The sequence below is a fragment of the Hippichthys cyanospilos genome, chromosome 17 (genome assembly GCF_059441005.1).
Source record: "Hippichthys cyanospilos isolate Australia breed blue-spotted pipefish chromosome 17, RoL_Hcya_1.0, whole genome shotgun sequence".
Taxonomy (NCBI): domain Eukaryota; kingdom Metazoa; phylum Chordata; class Actinopteri; order Syngnathiformes; family Syngnathidae; genus Hippichthys; species Hippichthys cyanospilos.
The window spans coordinates 5,302,231-5,321,978 of NC_142385.1; the positions used below are offsets into that span (position 1 = coordinate 5,302,231).

A 19,748-nucleotide genomic window follows, 5' to 3' on the forward strand; every position below is an offset into this window, starting at 1 on the left:
ACAGCAAAGTAACGACAAAGGCGATGATAGGCTGCCTAGATGACCTTCACTGAATGATTGCATAACATTTTGATATAATATTAGCCGGCTAAAGAGCCCGTATGCTCACACACTTCCCGGTGTTGGGTTTCAAAGTGTGTGCTCTATACAATACGCATGGGCACACTTCGCAATCTAATCTGATTTACATATTTGACTGACATGATGATTAAACAGTAAAAAAAAAACGAGAATTCAGTTAAAATACAAATAAATAAATAAAATCAAGCTAACACTAATTTACATTTCAAGCAAAGATGCTCTGCCATGACCATAATCTGCTGTGGCACATTCAACTCTGGTTATTTATTTTGCTTTTTTTTCTTTTCAATAAATTGAGAGCTACAGAAATAGCACACAAAAGCAAAATAATAAATGAAGATAAAACAACAAATAAAAAGATAAAGGTAAGAAAAATATGTCTTCTAAATAACAGGGCTGTACGAAGAAAAAAAAACCATTAAAAAACATTAAAAGAATTTGAGAACATAATTTCAAAGATTTTTAAGACGAGATATAAAGTAGGTTTTTTTATTGCAATATTGCAATACAGAGTTAAAAATGTATGAACAACTTTGAACAATAAGAAAATAATAGTAAAAAAAAATAAAGACAAGGAATCCAAAGGAATAAACATATAACGATAGAAAAAAGTAAAACAAAATAAATAAATAAATAAATATGCTAGGGGTACATTATTTTATTTTGTTTGCAAACCTCTTCTTTTTTTTAGCCTTTTTATTGTACGAATATCTAAATGAAAAAATATATTGTTTAATCTCATTTTAAAATACGTTAAAAATGGTTTGCTATCAATACATGAATGTGGTATTTTGGCAAAAACTAAGAAATGTTAATGGATAATCCAGATAATAGTAACATCCACACAATGAAAGAATATAATTGACAAACTTCACTTAAACAAACTAGAATAAATGTCCAGAATCATTTTTCATTTTCCTTTTCTTATTTACAAAGAGACTCAAAATAAAAATAAATATCAGTTTTGATTTTTTAGAGAAATAAAAAAAAAATGTGAAATTTCCCAAACAAAATAAAGAGATATCTCAAGTAAATAATTTATCTACTAGCGTCCGCGTGAGTGACGTACACCTGACGTCATACGTGGGCGTTTCCCTCGACTGTTACGCGCAGGTGCAGCCGTGAAGTTAGCAGCGTAAACAGCTTTTGAAATCCTGCTTTTCATTCATGTTTTAAGCGTGTCGAGGCCGAAGACAGTCCTTTACATTGTGATAAACTTGGAACAGGGGAACGCACACGTTCGTCGCTTTGCCGTGGAGGCCCATCGACATGACTCTTAACCAGAACCATTCGGAGTCCGGCGGAGTCATTATCAACAACAGTGAAAGGTAGTGACGTACAGCGTGCAATAACGAACACCGCTAATGTTGACTACTCTAATGACAATTTCGTCTCATGTTACGCACGTAGGTAGGCTAAAAAGCACCCATTTGTAATGACGCATTTCAGCTCGGCTAGCTTAGTTTTCCGATTACCTCACCAGTTACGTCAACATTTTGGTACCACGGCGTCCTGTCAAATGTAAACACCAAATTTGCGATGACCAATAGAGAAATCACACTAACCACGAAGCTGTTATTGTTCATTGTAATTCGGTGTAATAACGCAGTAAAATCAAAAGTAGATGCTTCGAGAAGCCACCAGAATAGCTTCTTAACAGCTGATCCAGAATCAGATCAGTATGATCAGTCAGCCTGGAGATAACATGTACAGTAAGCCTAATCCTTTTACAGAACTCAAAAGTAAGTGAATGGCACTGTTTGCATGGCATCTGATAATTGCCATTATGACGTAATCATTTCATTTTTAATTCATCATTCCAACCTGTGTTTTAGAATCATTTGTGATGAAGCAAATTTCTTCTCAGTATGAGTGAGTTGTTAATGTCAGAATCATTCAATAATAATGCTGTATTCATGGTTGTCAGTGTTTTGATGAACCATGACAATGTGGAGCTGGTCTTCAGCGACACGGATGGTCTACCCGAGGCCTTCAGAAAGAGCAAGAAGGGAAGTGTCTTTCTGACACCATACAGGGTAAGATCAAATGTGTGTGTACATAGTTTGAAAATTGTGAAAAACTGTAGATCATAGTAGGGCTGCATGATTATGGCCAAAATAATAATCACTGTTATTTTGGTCAATATTGAAATCAGGATTATTTATCATGTTTGGTTAAACATGCCTATTTATTGCCCTTCTTTTAAACAAACAGTATATAAATCAGGCTTCAAGACTTGATACTTTTGAATAATAATAATACACTAAAATAGATGAATAAATAAAGTAAATAATTTAAAGAAGTCCACCCAAGGCATGGCAAAAACTTGGCAGATGGAGCAACACAGCTAACTTACTTGCTGAGTGCAACCTAATGAAAAAAAATGAAGCCTATTTAGAACCAAGCACATCATTTACTTTTATGCAAATTTTAATCAATTAGAAGTCAAAATGTCATTTTCGGTTATTTCAAACCGAAAGTTTGGGTTTCATTTGATAGCTAGCACTGCATATGTTAGGAATCAGGTGAGAAACTCAACACCATTTCACACTGGTAAATATTATAATAGGGTGAGAAAAACGTCTTTTGTCCTAAAAAACATGGTAAACACTGCCCTCTGGTGGTAGAATGACAAAGTGCTTGATTTGACATAAAGTTAGCAGGCTTTTTAAAAGTTAATATCGCCGAGGATCAGCCTAATTAATCTTGGCAAGCAATATCGTGATTGCGTTTGAAATTCGATTAATTGTGCAGCCCTAGTTTATAGTGATAAATACGTTTTTGAGCAGGGTGACTGATATTCTATTGATTTATAATGTCACTCAACAACCATAATAATTTGGATGCTGATCTCCTCCAATGTGCATCCTGAGATGGAATTTTTTCTCTTTTCCGTTTCAGGTGATATTTGTGGCTAAAGGTCGAGATGCACTCAGGTCCTTTATGATGCCTTTCTATTTGATGAAAGGTTGTGAGGTCAAGCAACCTGTACTGGGAGCAAATTACATTAAGGGGACCATTGGTGCGGAGCCTGGAGGTCAGTTTTCCAGCGACTGGAAAAATGTCCTTTTATAGTATTCTATATATTCTTTGTCGGTGTTCTTTGTGCTTAGGCGGCTGGGAGGGCAGCACAAGCTTCAAGCTCATTTTCGCTGCAGGTGGAGCCATCGAGTTTGGGCAATACATGATGCAGGTTGCCACTCAGGGTGAGGACACGCATATGTGTCTCTTTATTCGATTTAACATTCCATTTCCCTAAAAAATGCTAACTATAACATTGAGCAGGATAAACGACTTGTAGATCCTTCCTTCCGATGATGCTTTGTGTTCTTCAGTTTCCAGAGGTCAACCTTTCACTCCGGCATTTAGCGGATGCCCTTTCATGGCGAACGGAGCCTATGCTTTCCCGCCCCCGCCTTCGAACGGGGCATATCCCGCTGGACCCCCTCCAGGCTATTCCTACCCCAACGCTCCAGGTAGCTTCTCTAAAGAAAAAAAAAAAAAAAGGAGTTCCTTCAAACTTCAATTTTTTTTTTGCATCACGCAGATGGCTTCTACCCAAATCCTCCTACATTCGATAGCACTGCACCCTATATGGCTCCACCTCCGTATTCATCTGCTCTGGGTCAGCAGCCCCCACATGACCCTGCGGTCCCCTCTTCAGCTGCCGGTGAGCGTCTGGAAGAACGGTTCTCGACCAATTTCACTAACGCCGATTTTTCTTTTTCAGCTGAAGCTAAAGCAGCTGAAGCTGCTGCCAGTGCTGCCAGCTGTTCCACGCTGCCGCCCACACATGTGTACCTTCCAGAGGTAAGGCTCCAGGAACAATGGCCTCATCAGCGGTGTAATTAAAGTTCGGTACTTCTCGGCAATTCCAGGTTTTCTGTTGAAAAATAAAAACGTTCTACCCTCTGTTGTAGTAAATTACAGTGTATCCGGGAAGTATTCACATTCACGTTTAGTTTTTTTTTTTTACAGACTAATTCCACTTTGTATAAGATTAATATCTTACCTCCAAATTCTACACCCAATACCCCATTGTGAAAATGTCGAAAAAAAAATGGGGGGGAGCAGTTTTTTCATTTATTAAAGTCAGTATTCACAGCCTTTGCCATGAATTTCAAATTTGAGCTTAGGTGCATCCTTTTTCCACTCATCATCCTTTAGATGTTTCTGCAGCTTAACTGGAGTCCACTTGCGGTGAAATCAGTTGATTAGACATGATTTGGAGAGGCACACACCTGTCTATACGTTTCACAGTTGACTGTGCATGTCAGAGCACAAATACCAAACAAAGTCAAAGGATTTGTCTCGAGACCTGCAAGACAGGATTGTCTTGAGGCACAAATCTGGAGAAGGATACAGAAACATTTCTGCTGCTTTGAAGGTCCCAATGAGCAGAGTGGTCTCCAATCTTTGTTAATGGGATATGTTTGGAACCACCAGGACTCTTCCTAGAGCTGATCACTCATCCAAACTGAGAGATCGGATAACCTGGATGAAGATGTGCTCCAGAGCGCTCTTGACTGAGAGCAAAAAGTATTAAGCAATGGCTGTGAATACGTATGTAAATGTGATTTCTTAATTTTCTATTTTAACTCATCCAGTGCCATCCCAGTAAAAATGGGTCTTTGACATCTTTAGCCGTCATTGGCAGTGAATGCGTTAAATGTTTGACTGTGAAATGAGTGTCAGTTGTTTCAAGTAATGTATTGTTATCCCTCGATGTACGTTAAGTGACGAACAGAATACTCATTCACTGCCAGTAAAAATGGATCTTTGACGTCTGTAACTGTCATTGGCAATGAATGAGTTAATCAATTCAAAAAATGTCCCTGGTAAACTTTTTTTTTCTCAGAAGTTACAGTTTGGAATGAGGCTGTAACATGTTAAAATGTGGAAACAATGAAGCGCTGTGAATAATTTTCCATGCTTCTAACATTATGTAAACAGTAGTCTTCAAAATGAATGCAAATACCATAAATCCATTCCTCCAACTCCCCAATGCAATTTTTTAATTCTTTTATTATAAAAAGTAACACTCCATTTTATTTTCTACATAAAAGATTAAAAAGTTCAGTATAGAGATTCAACATTCAAATGAATCAGTTATTATTTAGCTCAGGGGTACTCAATGCATCGATAGCAGTCAACCAGTCCATTGTGAAGAAAGTAGAAAGCTTTGACTTTTTTATGACATATACAGTTGGACACTAGTTAGCACGATAGAATAAACATATGCCGCAAGTGAGTTGGCCACCAGGCAGCAACATGCTGTCAAATGGGGTATCAAATCAGTTTTCTACAAGAATACCAATCTGCCTTTGAGTATTGTAATATTGTCAGTCTACATATGTTGCTGCACCATTTGTGCTCAAATAGCATTCTTTTAAGTGTTGTGACATCTCTACTTGCTATGCTTTTGGTTAGCCTGTCCAGGACAATAAGACAAAGCCTGCTTTGAAGCAGCGTAATGAGATACATTTTAGTTCATGGATCATTCTGTTTTGTTGTGCTGACTTCCTATTTCATGCAATATTGGTCATTGTTGTTGCTTTGTTTCATTTTGTGTGTGTGCAGGATAAGCCTCCCCCCTACTCTCCTCCAGAAGACAAAAAGAACCAGTAGACCTGCCTTACTTCCACCTCCCTGTGGACTCCCATCTACAGTGATCACCATTTCAATTGAATTTATTCGGATCGTTCCTCTTGTCTTTCGAAAGACGTTCCCGGCCACTCGTTCCTTTATTCTCATTCATGCTTTAAACATCATGTCACATACCTTATGGATGACGTTTTCAAGTGATTTAACTGGACATAAGAGCAATTCATGAGAGATGTTATTTTTTATTGTCTTGAGAGGGTTGCAAGATTCCCTGTATGCTTAATTTAGCCTTGCTATAACTTATGTAACGTTGTACTGTACAGTACAACTAACAATCAGCGATTACTGACTCCTATGGTACACTTTGCAAGTCTAGCCAGTGAGCTAAATGATGTAATTTATTTTTTTACCATTTAACTGTACATATTTCGAAGATAATATATAGCTTGTTCCATGTATCAAGGACGTACATGGTTTCTTGTCTGCTTTGACACTTGATGAGAGGACTGTATAGTCCAGCAGGGAGTCCCTGATCCAGGATTAAAATCAGACAGTGGAAGGTGCGTCAGAGGTGATGTACAGACAGGATGGATTATGTTGGTTATTTTGTCCAGAAGCAAGGTTGTCACCATTTTTGAAAGTTCAAAAACAACTGTAGACTACAAAATCCAATCTCAATTCCAAATTTAAGGCTTTTGCTGTAAATCACCTGTACTTCCTAATATAGTAACTCATCTGTGCACTGTATGTTCAAACATGCTTGGTGCGCTTGCTTGCTCAGGCATGGCTGAAATGTATGAAGCTTTAAAATAATTAACGACAAGTGCAACCAATAAGCGTTTATTAAACAAATCCTGTTTCATGTGTGAATCTGTGAGTTTTGTGTGTGTGTGATTTACATACTGGAAGAAGTGCTATACTGTACAACAAACATTGCAGGGATAGTTGTGCTTTAGTTCACGCTTCGCCCTTGAATACTTTGCGCCGCCGTTTTTTTCGTCACACTCTTGTGCAAATTCCCTAAGCATGATTTGAAGATGTAAGCCGACAAAATATTACAAGTCATGTTACACTTAATATGAATACAGAATGATCAACAAACACGGAATGATAACAAAAGTCACAGCTCCTTCACTTCCAATGTGATTTGAAGTTTGTGTGACTCCACAATGGATGGCATGAAAGTTTAAAAAAAAAACAAAAAACGGAGTCATATATCAACCGTTCACATTCAAAAAGGCCAAAAGGCTGCACCAAAATTAAAAATATATGTATAAAAGGGTGTTACGTTAAATTCGTATGAGGAACACCTTGTGAAATTGCATGCAGCAATGCCACAGACAACGCCGTGCAGCACTTTTAAACAAGGAAAGCAATGGCTTCCCCTTATGTAAACAAAATCACTCCATAGTGGAAGGAATTAAAAAAAAAAACTGATAAAATGGGTCACATTGGTAGAACAGTCTTTCACACAGCTGCCAATTCCCTCTAAATGGACCTTACACACCTTTCCAAAAGTGTGCTTTAGCTTACCCCAGCTCTAAATGGATGGCTATACAAATTTACGGATTTACAAAGACCATTCCAATTTTTATGCTTGTTCATGGCGGTAGAAAGTTTTGCTTAGGGATCAAATGCACTGTACCTACTGTATTTCAATAAAAGGCACATTTTAAAACTCCTCCAAACTTTATCAACACTATAACCACTGCGAAATATTTTTTCTATTCAAGTTCACCCTAATCAGCAGAAATAATTTTTAAATGAAAAATACAACTTGTGCACTGCCATCCATGTCTAAATTAATTAAATTTTGGAACTATATTTGTGGTGGTGTCTTTAGTGTATTTTATCCAGTAATTCCAGAAGATAGATAATGTGACATTATCTTTTATTTCTGGCTTGCTTGTGTCGCGAATGACAATGTGCATTCATATAAAACCTAACAAAATATAGGTTACTATAAAACATTTTAGCAACAAGTTGATGCATGTTCCGATAAATTTGTATTCAATTTGAAAAGAAAATTGTATGCTGATACCTGCAGGATTCTCACGTAACCCTGAAGTGCCTTCACGTAGCCCGATTTGAGAACTGCTGATAGTGTCTGCATTTTTGACAGACTGGGCAGGGATAAAAAAAAAAAAAAAAAGTACAACGTAATTGCTTATTTCTCATTTTAAATAAAAAGCAAAACAATCAGGTTCTGCGCACTCATGCGGAGCATAGCGTGATGCTGACACCCTCTCCTATCCAACAAGCAGGGAAGAGCTCCTGGGTGAAGGCACAGTGGAAGGCATGCAGCCTGATGTGTCCATCTCCATAAAATGTGAGCATTCCCGCATCGTACTCCAGCAGCATGCCGATACGGCCGTGCTGAGAGGATCCCACCAGGGTCTCCTTGCGGCCGTCGTGCCAGGCGTTGAGCTGTTTCTCGTCCAGTTGCAAACTCCAGGACAGTTCGTTCATACCCAGCATGCATCTCCGACCTTTTTCTTTTCTGGGGATGGTACTGTAGGTGACCTGAGAAGAAAAGGGAAAAAATGATATCTTACTCATCGGTACCTCACTGCACTACCCAACGTTCCAAACAATAGACGTTCATATGTGATGACTTTCCATGAAACCAGGCCTATGTCAGGGGATCAGAAAATTAATTTTACACACAAATGTCCATTTTGGGATTTCTACAAAAACAGCCTAATTAACCCCTTGGAGATTTTTTTTTACCTAACTCTGGCTTTTTTGATGTGTGATATCAAAGGAAAAGTATACAAAAAAAACATTTAGGAGGCTAAAAAATAGCATAGACTGTCAAAAAAGAACGACTTTCAAGATGACACACTGCAGTCCCCTCTAAATGCTAGCAAACGGGAAGTCGAGAGGTACATCCTATAGGTGTCAAATTTAGCCCATGTCGAGCTCATTTACTGCCATCAAAAATTGGAAATACTGTCACGAATGGGGGGCCCTATATAAAACTTTGTGTTGATAGCCCAAAACCACCGGGTGGTGCTAGCCCCCAACTTATGACAATTGCAAGCCTTTCAATGACTTTAAGATTGGCTTAGCCTGGACTCGCATAATGCAAAAGTCTTCAAAAGTCAAAATACTGTAATTATTACATAGAAATATTTCTATTTTAATTTCACAAATATTCAAATATACAGGCTAGTTGCTAATGCTATTATCACATTTTTATAATTTTTGTACATAAAGGGGGCATAGGCTCCCATCCACAAAAAAACGTATATATGTATGGCACAGACTTCAGCATGAGTGAAGTCTATGTGTATGGATAGGGCTGATGCCACTGAACATTTTGAGGGCTTGAAAGTAAATATATACTTATATTTGACGAAGTTACGACCCTTTCAAAATCAGTCCAAGTTGGGTGATAATGACTTTGAAAGGGTCGTATGATTGTCAAATATAAATTTAACAACACAAAAAATTCTACTGCACCCTGTTTGCGAGTTGCCTTTGAAAAAGATTAATGCAAAAATCGGGTGAATGCATGATGAAACCGTGTTTTCAATATGTCCAAAATTGACAATATTTCCAATTTTTTATGACTGTAAATGAGTCTGACATGGGCTAAATTTGAAATCGGCAGGGTGAAACTCTGGACCTCCCCTTTGCAAGCATTTAAAAGACGGCAGAACAGCAAATTGAAAGTCGACATGTTTTAACAATCTATGCAATAGTTTAGACTCCTAGTGTTTTTTTGTATGCTGTTCCTTTGATATCACACATCAAAAACATCTAAAGGCCAGGGATGGGTCAAAATTTCCACCAGAGGTTAAAGAAACATGCACAGGAAGCAACATTAAAACTGGCAAACTTTGGCTGATGATGCCTCAGGAATGAATTGTAAGCTTCATGGAAAAGAAGTTTTGGGTTTCCTCAGATTTTAAAGACGATGTTCTTATCCTCTATAATTTACTTTCCAGTGGTCATTTATCACTTTCTCAGGGTTCAATACCCTTTTCCTAAGGTACTGGTTGACGTCAATTTGGGATTATTCAACTTGTTATAACAATTTGCTGTCATCAATTTGTGTACTACAGCCAAGTATTACTGTATATGTCATTTTAAAGGGAATTTGGTGTAGAATAAGAAGATACTATTATCTCAAAGTTCGGACACAAGCCTGGTTTTGTGAAAACACATCATGTATAATGTATATTTAAAATATGTAAAGGTGGTGTGTACCCCCAGGTAGGCCCATGGTTTGGACACTTCCAGCTCCCAGTAATGCGTGCCATGTTTTAAACCCTGGTTGCACAGCACCTGCCAGGTGTGATCAAAGCGGGATTCGTGCTCTACCACAGAACGCAGACCTGAAGTCAGGTGCTCCGCTCTCCGGTTCTCTTGTGACAATACCAGATGGCCATTGGCTGTGTTGGGGTCAAAGGTCAGAGAGCATCTGTCTGGAGGGATAGATCTGTAATCATTAAACTGTAACTGGACTTAGTGATGAAGTGCAGCCTTCATGAGAGAAAATAATGATCAACATCGTATGGGCAATTCTCTATTAACTTTAGAAAATTGGTTCTTTCATTTAAGTTAAAATCCAAAAAGGAAGAACATACAAGCACTGAGGCCCTCCTTCCCACCAGGGTGGCTCGGAGCAGCTGGACTGGGAACCACAGCCAGAATGGGCCTCTTCTCCTGGGGAGAACCTGGAGGAGAACCATGAGAATACACAGACTGCAAGACAGAAAAAGAGAAGAAGGGCAGTTGAAGGCTTACCTTCGATGTCCTGACCCACAACGGTGCAGACAGCTCTTTCAAGGTCCTCGACCACCAATTTGGTGATTCGAGTCAGGACTTCTGTGATGCCGCTTAATCGATCCTGCAGGTGGGGTGTTACATCTGTAGGAATTTTCTTGAGGCATGGAACTTCTATGAGCATTGATTCCTAAAAATGATAGTGGGGGTTAACATTTTTTTTGTCAATCCTATATATATATATATATATATATATATATATATATATATATATATATACATATATATATATATATATATATATATATATATATATATATATATATATATATATATATATATATATATATATATATATATATAAAATGACTTTTACGACTTTTAGACAAATTAACATCAACTGTTCATTCAACATTCAACTAAGCATTGAAACTCCAAATCATGTCATTGTTGCAATATCAGTTTTAGCTTCTACTCCCAAGCTAACATTGCCTCTTGTCTCGTTTTCGCCCCACCTCCTACCCCCGTATAACCGTTGCAGTATGTTGCTCGATATACAATACACACCATGTGTTTTCATTGGACAGTCATGACATGTGTAATTACTAAAGTAAACAGTAAAAAATAAACAGTTGAATTTGATAACCTCTTTAGTTGTCGTTGATTAGTAATTGATTAATTTGGACACCTCTAAAATAGTGCGTACTTCTAGTTATTCTAGTTGTATGTATTAGAGCAAGATACAAGAGAGGATTTTCACTCCTGTACCATCCCACAGAAAAAATACTGCAACTACTTGCAATTGAGAAAAATAAATAAATTAAAAAAACCCTGTCCTGTCCCATCTCACTGATAACAACTCCCATTGTGGTTCCGGTCCGCTACATTTAATGAGCTACATTTAATGAAAAAACCAACACAACTGTCTGAGTTGTTTCCCCTTCTTATGGCATAATTGTGCTCCTGTCAACATTTTATCCTATACAGTATGGTCCAAATAACACAATCAAAGGTAAGGATGATTCTTTATCTGATGATTTGTATTAGCCTCTAGTCTCTAAATAAACAGATGATAAAGAGATGACAGTGTGTTGACACATTTGAGTCAAACAGAAAAGAAATGCAGTAAATTGATTTTTCATCAGTCCAAGTGGGAGTCTGAAACGAAGACGTTCCAAACCTTGATTAGCTGGGCATCGTAGAGATCGTTGAGGGCTGCTATATTAACCTGGCTGGCTCTCAGCTTTTGAGCACTCTCCTCCAGGTCAGAGAGACGCGCTGTTGCCTCCAAGATGGACGCCTCTTTCTGCTGCTCCATGAAGCGCTCTGTGGCCTCCTGTCGCTCAGTCAATATTTTTATCAAGGTGCTAAACTTGGCTGTGACCCGATTAGATGTCTGCTGCATTATCTCCTGAATATTAAAAAAAAAAAAATCATGATAATAAGGTAGGGACACTGCTACTAGTAGTAGATGATGAATGTCAAACATTACCTGAGCTTGGTTGATATTTTCTGTAAGATTGTTAATACTTTGCTTGGTTTCTTCAATGAGTTTTGTCACCTCCTCATTCTTCTTTTCCAGTAAGAGCTGCATTATAAAAAGGAAAAAAAACATGCACACACTCATTCTCCCAGAAAAGAGGCAGTTGTGCTAATCACAATGACACATCGTCGCCAATTATCAAGTATGTACCTTTTGGTTTTTCTTTTCTGTCTCCAACAAGTCCTTGTCATGGTCCTTACACTTTCCATTGGCACACTCGCAACACACTGACAATTTATCCCGCTTGCAGAAATACACTAGAGGCTTGTGATGTTGATCGCAAAGCATGAATCCACCTTCCGCCCCGCTGCAGTCTTTGCAGGATGACCCGGTGTTGCTGTTTGCTGCTTCAGTCAAGAGTGACAAGGACACATTGCGCTTAAGAATGGGCCTGGTGGCAAACTTTTCGTTGCAGGTGGGACAATCCGGTCCAATATCAGACAAGCTTTTTGTGTCCCAATGGGTAGTGATGCACTTCTCACAGAATGAGTGCCCACACTGGATGGTGACAGGAATATCAAATCGTTCAAGACATATGGCACAGATTAGGTTTGAGCTCTGAGAATCCATCTCTGGAAAAAAAATAAAAATATTGTGTACGTGACAATGAATGAGCACGTTAAAAAAAACAAAACAATAACAATCAGGTCACTTCTGTTACCTTACCTGTAGTGCACGTGGTAGAAGATAATCAAAATAACTGAAAGCGTCATAAATAACTAATCGCCCTACCAAAATTTGTGTTTTCCGATGGTTCGCCAACAAAGCAGTTTAAAACCAGACAAGCGCAGCTAGCAATGAGAAAGCTAATGTTAGCCTTAACCGGGGCGTTTCAAACCAAAACACATATACTGAAACATACTAAATGCGGATATCATCATTTATTCCGAATAGGCCTAATATAAACGAACGATATAAATCACTACCACCTCTCGGCAAAATACAGTGTATCAAGACAGATGACAGCGTAAGATGCCCCTTTCCTAGCGACCACAAGACGATCCCTTCATGGACTGCCAAGAAAATTGCATGTCGTGCTTAGTCCCGTGATTGTGCTGCACGCCGCATTAGCGTATTATTAATTTAAAAACATGCACAGTGTTTATAACATTAAATCGTGTGTAAACATCATTATTTTAACTTGTAATTGTTGTAGTATAATGCCCAAATATATTGTCCGTGCGACTCAGCATCTCAATAACAAACGAGGTATCATGAACTCATCTTCTCAGCCACCGTAGAGTACTCTCCATCCAAGATGGCGCTACGCATAGTGTGTTCTAGTGTGCTAAGGAATAGGTGTGAAATAAAGGTCAACAATGCAGTGAATTTTGTCACAACAGGTACAAATATTGTCATTTGTTTAATGCACATTTTTTGTGGCTTTGATGTACATTTTTGAGGAGTGTATTTCATTTTATTGTGTCCATGCTGCATCAGTCAGATTTTGCTGGCAATATCGGCTCGTCCTGTGTTATAATCGGAATAACAACAATAACAACAAGAAGCAGCACAAGAATAATAATCTATCTAAATTTGGTACTAATTACAGTATTTCTATTTTCCCACATGACAGCGTCCCTCTGTCGACGGCGCCCTCCTTTGGGTCCGATGCCGAATGAAGACATTGATGTAGCAAACATCGACACATTAGAGAAATATCGCAGCTACAACCGTTACTTAAAACATGCTGAATTGGCGAAGAACAAACCCGTCTGGTGGAAGACCTATAGAGGATATATGGAGAAAGAGGATCCTGAACATGGTGAGAAATAATCGAGGATCTTGCCACATAGTTTACTGTACAATCATAGCAAATTTTAGGGGACATGGTTATGTGTGTACCTCGTTTTAGCAGTCATATTTTGAGGACATGTGTTTTTTGTTTTTTGTCAGGTGTCGTGCGAGTGAACATCGGCCTACCTTTTGATGAACCCCTGAGAGCCAATCAATTGAGGGAGAGGAAGCAGATAATGAAGGAGAACAAGAAGAATGTCGAACTGGAGAGAGCCTGTCGTTTACGCACATGTATGTTGGGCCTAAATGTGGGGACGGATGTTATTCTGAGATTGGCTGGCAACTATTTTAGGATGTAACCCGCTTGTGACACGGGTGATGATGACATAAACTTGTTTGTAATTTAAATTTCATTTTTCATCCCCCAGTCAAGATATCAGTCGATCAAGTTCAAGAAATATGGGAGAAAAACACTGGTCCTTTTCATATATGTAGACTGGCAGATCACTATGGAGTCTTCAGAGATCTTTTCCCCAGGGCATATTTCTTGCCACAAATCCCACTGCGTATCAACTATGGCCAAGGGACGAGTGGTCAAGTACATTATGGGAATGAACTAACGCCGACAGAAGTATGAACAGTAATGCACAGCATTCTTGTCTTATTTCCTTTTTTTTTTTTTAATCTGTGCCTTACTTTCTCAACCAGACAGCATCTGCTCCCGTGGTCAGCTTTATTGCAGATGAAGACTCCCTTTGGACCCTCCTGCTCACATCCCCAGGTCAGGCAGCCTGTTTCAATGCGACACAACCACGAGGATACTGTTTTTGAATTTCAAACCTATGTTTTGTGCATTTCAGATGAGCATCTTCTTGATAATGAATCAGAATACCTGCACTGGCTTGTGTAAGTCCTTCCCCCTAATTTGGATCAATGTTATTTATGTATTTTACTTCACAAGCACAAGTGTTGTGCTTAAAGGTATAAGAAACCTATTTGCCCATTTCCTACAGTAAGAAGTTAATATTCTGCGGGGATTTTCAATCACACGTTTTAGCAATCCTCCCTCACAGTTCAGAGTCCCGAGTTCAATTCCAGCTTGCTCCCTGGGTGGAGTTTGCGTGTTCTCCCCGAGCCCCTCTGGGTGCGCATTTCGGCTTCCTCCCACATTACAAAATCCTGTATGGTAGATGTGCTTAGGAGCGTGAATGGTTGTCCGTCTCCGTGTGCCCTGCAATTGGCCGACAACCAGTTCAACGAGCCAACTTCCTGTAGACAGCTGGCACCAGCAAGCAAGAGACGCTAGTGAAGATAAACCGTGATAGAACATTCATGGATGGATTGTATCAAGTTAATATTTTTCCACTTTGTAATTTCTAATTTTTCATTTTAAAACTGCTCCAAGAACGCAGCATATTATTGGCTGCCATCACAAAATTTGATACAATTAAATTAGGCCCAATCCCAATATTGGACATCAATACTCGCCCATCCCCAATGTTTTCTTAATGTTTAATTTAAATTATTTGGGAATTTAAAATTCTTTTTCACATACAAAAAATGCCTTGAAAATTAGAAATGTCCACTTTCTATCACCTGAAAATGACACCACACATGGTTGTAGTTGTGCTCGTAGATGCCAAACTCTGCAAAATTTGAACCGTGATTGGTGCTTACCTGAGCCTTGAGCATATTTGATGTCATTTTCAGTCGACAGGAAGTGGAAACCTGTTTTTGAAGGTGTTAATTGTACGTGAAGTTACGGACAAATAATCAACCCTTTACTGCAGAAAATAGTCAAATAAGTTTAGTACCCCTTAAAGTGAAGCTGTTTGTGATAATGTTGGTGATTTAATAGTATTTATCTGTGACTTGATTCCATGTAAAGATCGCTAATTAAATAACAATTAAAACCAGTCTGGGACATGTTTTCATCAAAATACTGCAAAGATTGATAATTAAATCACACCTAACCAAACATATTTGTTGACTTTGCTGAAATTAGGGCTGAGCCTGTCTCATGCACTTAAGCAACAACAGTCACATATGCTTTCAATTGATGCCCAGTGAAAGGGAAAATATCATCGACAATTTCTATCATCAAGCTGGAAAAAAATCTTCCAAAAAGAAAATTAAGTGTACTTTTTCCACACAAAAAAAGGGAAAGGGAAAATTAAGAGAGGGTAATACTATATGAAAATGCTTATGGATGAACTCATGTTTCTCCAGTGGGAACATACCAGGTGGAGCAGTGCAGGCGGGAGAAGAACTATGTCACTATCTTCCTCCTTTTCCTGCAAAAGGAACGGGCTGCCACCGCTACATTTACGTTCTTTTCCAGCAGGAGGGGCCCATACACTTCCAGGAAGATTTGAGGCCTTCACCGTGGTGAGTTTACCATCACATCTCAAAACCTTTTACACACATACCAAATACAGTAAACCATCATTGGCTCTTTGTGTCTAGTCATTCACTGGCAGAGCGTACATTCAAAACCGTGGATTTCTATAGAAAGCACCAGGACAACATAACACCAGCAGGTCTGGCGTTCTTCCAGTGCCAATGGGATCAATCTGTCACCAGCACCTTTCACAACACTCTCAGTGAGTAACACTACACTGCGGCATCCAAGACAAGTTTTTTGAATTTGGAATAGGTGATTACTTATTCAGAATTAACTGATATTTTCACTTGCAGACATGAGGGAGCCAGTATTTGAATTCATCCGCCCTCCGGTGTACCATCCACCACAAGTAAAGTACCCCCATAAACAACCCTTACGTTACCTGGACAGATACAGGGATGACCAGGAGCAAACCTACGGCATATACTGATGACCAAACATTTTTAAAAAATAAATAAAAGAAACGTGTACATGTTCAAATCCTGACAAATGTCTGGTAGTGTCTTTTTGTATGTGTTGTTTGCGATATGAGGAATATTATTAAAATGCTTTGGTATGAGTGATATAAACATCTCTGTGCTACAATGAAGACATTTGCGTCATAGTTGTAATTACTACATTTTGTTTTGTTATTAGTTTTAACTTTTATTTTTTTTTTAATTTTTTTTTTTATGTTTTGTAAAAAATATATCCGGATGGATGTACGGATGGAATTGTCCAGTGATGGGTAATAAACTACCGTAATATGTTTCCGTCCATGTTGAGTGAATTCATCATTAGGATCATAAGGCTTAAAACAAAATACAGATTTAAACGGGGCAAAAAAATAAATTGTAAAAAAAAATGAATTACAGTGGATCCTCGGGTCACGGCATCCCTGGTTTACGTTTTTTTCATGTTATGATGTGGAATACTGAGATGTGGAATACTGAGATTTTTCTCAGTGTGTAAGATCAACACAATTTTTCATTAAAAAGGACTAAAATAAATGATTGTAAATTTCAAAAACTTGCAAATGAATGTGTTCTTAATGACCAACAGTATGTTTTAAATATAATCATCGGTCTAGTTATCATTAAATTATATTACATGAGGGGTGGCACTTCTCCGGAGGCGGCCATGTTTGTTATAGCTAAGCACATTGGTAAATGCAGCACCTGCAGCACCTCCTGCTGTCTGTAATGAAAAACGCTCAAAATCTTACACACTATCCCTTTAAGGCATTCATCTCGCTTTACGCTTTAACATCAACAACTGTCATGACCTGTGGGGTTGGTTGTGTTTGTTTTGCCTCCCTGTTGGCGTCAAGCTGCCTCCCCTGCAACGCGTCACTACAATGTTGGTCTGCTATTGGTCAGCGTGATGAAGTCACAAAGATGCTGGTCTGCTATTGATCGGAGCACGGGGTCACTAAGATGGCTGCCTAAAGACTTGATCTCCTGTGAGAGTGCTTTCAATATCGTATTTATTATGCATTTTAGTGCTTAATTCAAACATGAATGGTTATCCACGAGTGATGTTAAAGAGAGAAGTAAGAAGATGATTTATATGGAAACGATGCTGGAGATAATCAAGAAATAAGAAGAAAGCTAAGATAGCCTAGCCTAGGCTACCCTTACTAGGCAATATGGCCATAATAAGCGTCACTCAAAGGTAAATAAATCCTTTATATATTTTTTTATTTATGATGTTATTTAATTGTATGCATGTATATTGTATACAAGTAGCACTAACCAAAAAGCCATGGATGAGGAATGCCTTGCCTCTCCAAATCTGTTGCGTCGTCATTGTTGATTTTTCCTGGTTACGTGTATTATTTGTCTTTTTTTATTTTTTGACAATTTTTTTGTCCTTTTTGGTCATCCTTTGAGGTTGAAAATGTAATTCTGATAAAGTAAGGAGTACAAACTAAAAATTTAAAGGAAAAATTTAGGGAGTATAGTTAAAATGTCAGAAATATTATCTGAAAACTGTCAACGACAGATGACGAAAATACTCAAAACGATTGTCAGCTTTCTTCCTTTTTTTAAATGAAAAGCAAAATCCAAGGTGTAAATTTTAAATTCAAGGGCTACTCAGCCAAACTTTAAATAAAAACACGGAATTAGAAAAAAAAGTACATGCTCAATATACAGTAGATTTGAACCCATAACAACTGAGGTAGACATGTTTTATCTGTTGTGCTGCACAGTAATACAAGCAAGCTAATTAGAGCTCATTAGCACCAGCTGTGGACTTCACCTTCTATAAAAGCACATCAATTGGGTTTTGTTTTAACTGCCACTGAAGCGATGGCCCCTGTTTGGTTTGATGCTGTTGTTGCACTTGCTACCTTGATGAACATAGGTGAGCAATGCTTTCTGGGTATTTCTGCCTCCAAGTAAAATTTGGGTTTGAAATAAGAGCTTTGTGTCCTGAAATGATGAAAATGGCATGTCTATCCACAGGATTCTGTTTTCCAATTGGACAAGCTGAATCTGATTCTGGCATTAAAAATGGTGTGCTAGGTAAGGACATCAATTGGAAAATAAGACTGCTTCAATGTTAAAATGTGTTTTCATTTTGAACAGGTATGCAACTTGATGATGACTCACTTCGAAGGGTTATTGAATACCTCCAGACTCTGAATTCTGCGTTAGTGCAAGAAGGTGAGGAAACAAGAGGATATGAAAGATTTTTGTTTGTTTTAAATGTAGCCTGGGCCTTGTTCGAAGTAGGAAAACAAATCTCACTTCATGTGAGTAAATGTCATGACAAATGATGCAGTCATAGTACAAAAACGTTTTGAACTTTAATTTGTAGTTAATAGTTTGTTTGTCTCTCCTTGGTCCCAGATCTACTGTCAACTGAAATGGAAGTGGAACTTGATTCTGTGCTTAGCCAGGGAGAAGTTGCTCACATGAGCAAATACAATATGAGAGAAGGCCACAATATAAGTATGGGCCATCATCAGGAATCTGTGCACTGGACCACAACGAGTAACTCGAGTTATTTGATTGGCCGTAACATGAGCAAGGTCTTTGGACAGGATCAGAGCCTCAACATGTCCAAGGACTTGGGGCAGGACCAGAGTCACAGCATCAGCCATCAGCGGGGATCAATGAGCTGGAATCATACAGGTAACTCAACCTATGCAATGAGCTACAACATGAAGAAAGACTTTAGACCGAACCAGAGTCACAACATGAGCAAGGATTTTAACCAGGACCAGATCCACAATATGATTGTCAGCCATCAGCACGAATCTACAAGCTGGAACCACACAACCAACTCAAGCTCCGCAATGAACCACAACATGACCAAGGACTTTAAACAGGCCCAGAGCAGTAACTACCAAAATGATGATATGGATTTTCGGAATCTAATGGGTGATGAATTTTCAGATGATTATGATATACTTGATGACCTTTGACATGCTCATTAATGCAACTACATATCTTGTAATAAACTACTAACATGCACTAACTATTGTGTGTAGTGTGAATTTTAACGATGCAAGTGTGCCAATTTTATATAGTTAATAATCCTCTCAATTTTAGGCTAAGTATGCTATCTATTCTATGGAGGAAAAACTTGTAATGGTTTTTGAGATGTTACATTCCAGTGTCATGAATGCATTTTAAGATGCAATCTGTTCTCCAGGCT

The 19,748-nt window shown here is 38.4% G+C and overlaps 4 protein-coding genes across 5 annotated transcripts; 3 read left to right on the plus strand and 1 right to left on the minus strand.

Moving 5' to 3' along the window:
* The first annotated feature begins 1,158 nt into the window (after positions 1-1,158).
* wbp2 (WW domain binding protein 2) lies at positions 1,159-6,555 on the plus strand. The gene is made up of 8 exons (XM_088439189.1): positions 1,159-1,409; positions 2,009-2,117; positions 2,983-3,118; positions 3,195-3,287; positions 3,417-3,557; positions 3,629-3,751; positions 3,812-3,891; positions 5,662-6,555. Exons 1-8 carry the CDS (start codon positions 1,351-1,353, stop codon positions 5,707-5,709), a joined length of 789 nt encoding a protein of 262 aa, XP_088295315.1. The 5' UTR covers positions 1,159-1,350; the 3' UTR covers positions 5,710-6,555.
* Positions 6,510-12,980, minus strand: trim65 (tripartite motif containing 65). Of its 2 annotated transcripts, none has more exons than XM_088439186.1 (8): positions 12,629-12,980; positions 12,113-12,534; positions 11,912-12,007; positions 11,648-11,830; positions 10,441-10,609; positions 10,281-10,370; positions 9,901-10,118; positions 6,510-8,208 (listed from the first exon to the last, which is right to left on the minus strand). In XM_088439186.1, exons 2-8 carry the CDS (start codon positions 12,530-12,532, stop codon positions 7,900-7,902), a joined length of 1,485 nt encoding a protein of 494 aa, XP_088295312.1. In that variant the 5' UTR covers positions 12,533-12,534; positions 12,629-12,980; the 3' UTR covers positions 6,510-7,899. The 2 variants fall into 2 exon arrangements, with proteins under 2 accessions (XP_088295312.1, XP_088295311.1); XM_088439185.1 differs by having other exon boundaries at positions 11,600-11,830; positions 12,629-12,979.
* Positions 12,981-13,212: 232 nt separating this feature from the next.
* On the plus strand, positions 13,213-16,593 carry mrpl38 (mitochondrial ribosomal protein L38). The gene is made up of 9 exons (XM_088439188.1): positions 13,213-13,305; positions 13,539-13,727; positions 13,859-13,990; positions 14,128-14,330; positions 14,408-14,480; positions 14,560-14,605; positions 15,929-16,087; positions 16,166-16,302; positions 16,397-16,593. The coding sequence occupies exons 1-9, from the start codon at positions 13,221-13,223 to the stop codon at positions 16,531-16,533; spliced, it is 1,161 nt and encodes a 386-aa protein (XP_088295314.1). The 5' UTR covers positions 13,213-13,220; the 3' UTR covers positions 16,534-16,593.
* Positions 16,594-17,508: 915 nt separating this feature from the next.
* LOC148409313 (uncharacterized) lies at positions 17,509-19,515 on the plus strand. Its single transcript, XM_088439621.1, has 4 exons — positions 17,509-17,756; positions 18,551-18,610; positions 18,674-18,751; positions 18,938-19,515. The coding sequence occupies exons 3-4, from the start codon at positions 18,676-18,678 to the stop codon at positions 19,513-19,515; spliced, it is 654 nt and encodes a 217-aa protein (XP_088295747.1). The 5' UTR covers positions 17,509-17,756; positions 18,551-18,610; positions 18,674-18,675.
* The last annotated feature ends 233 nt before the right edge of the window (positions 19,516-19,748 follow it).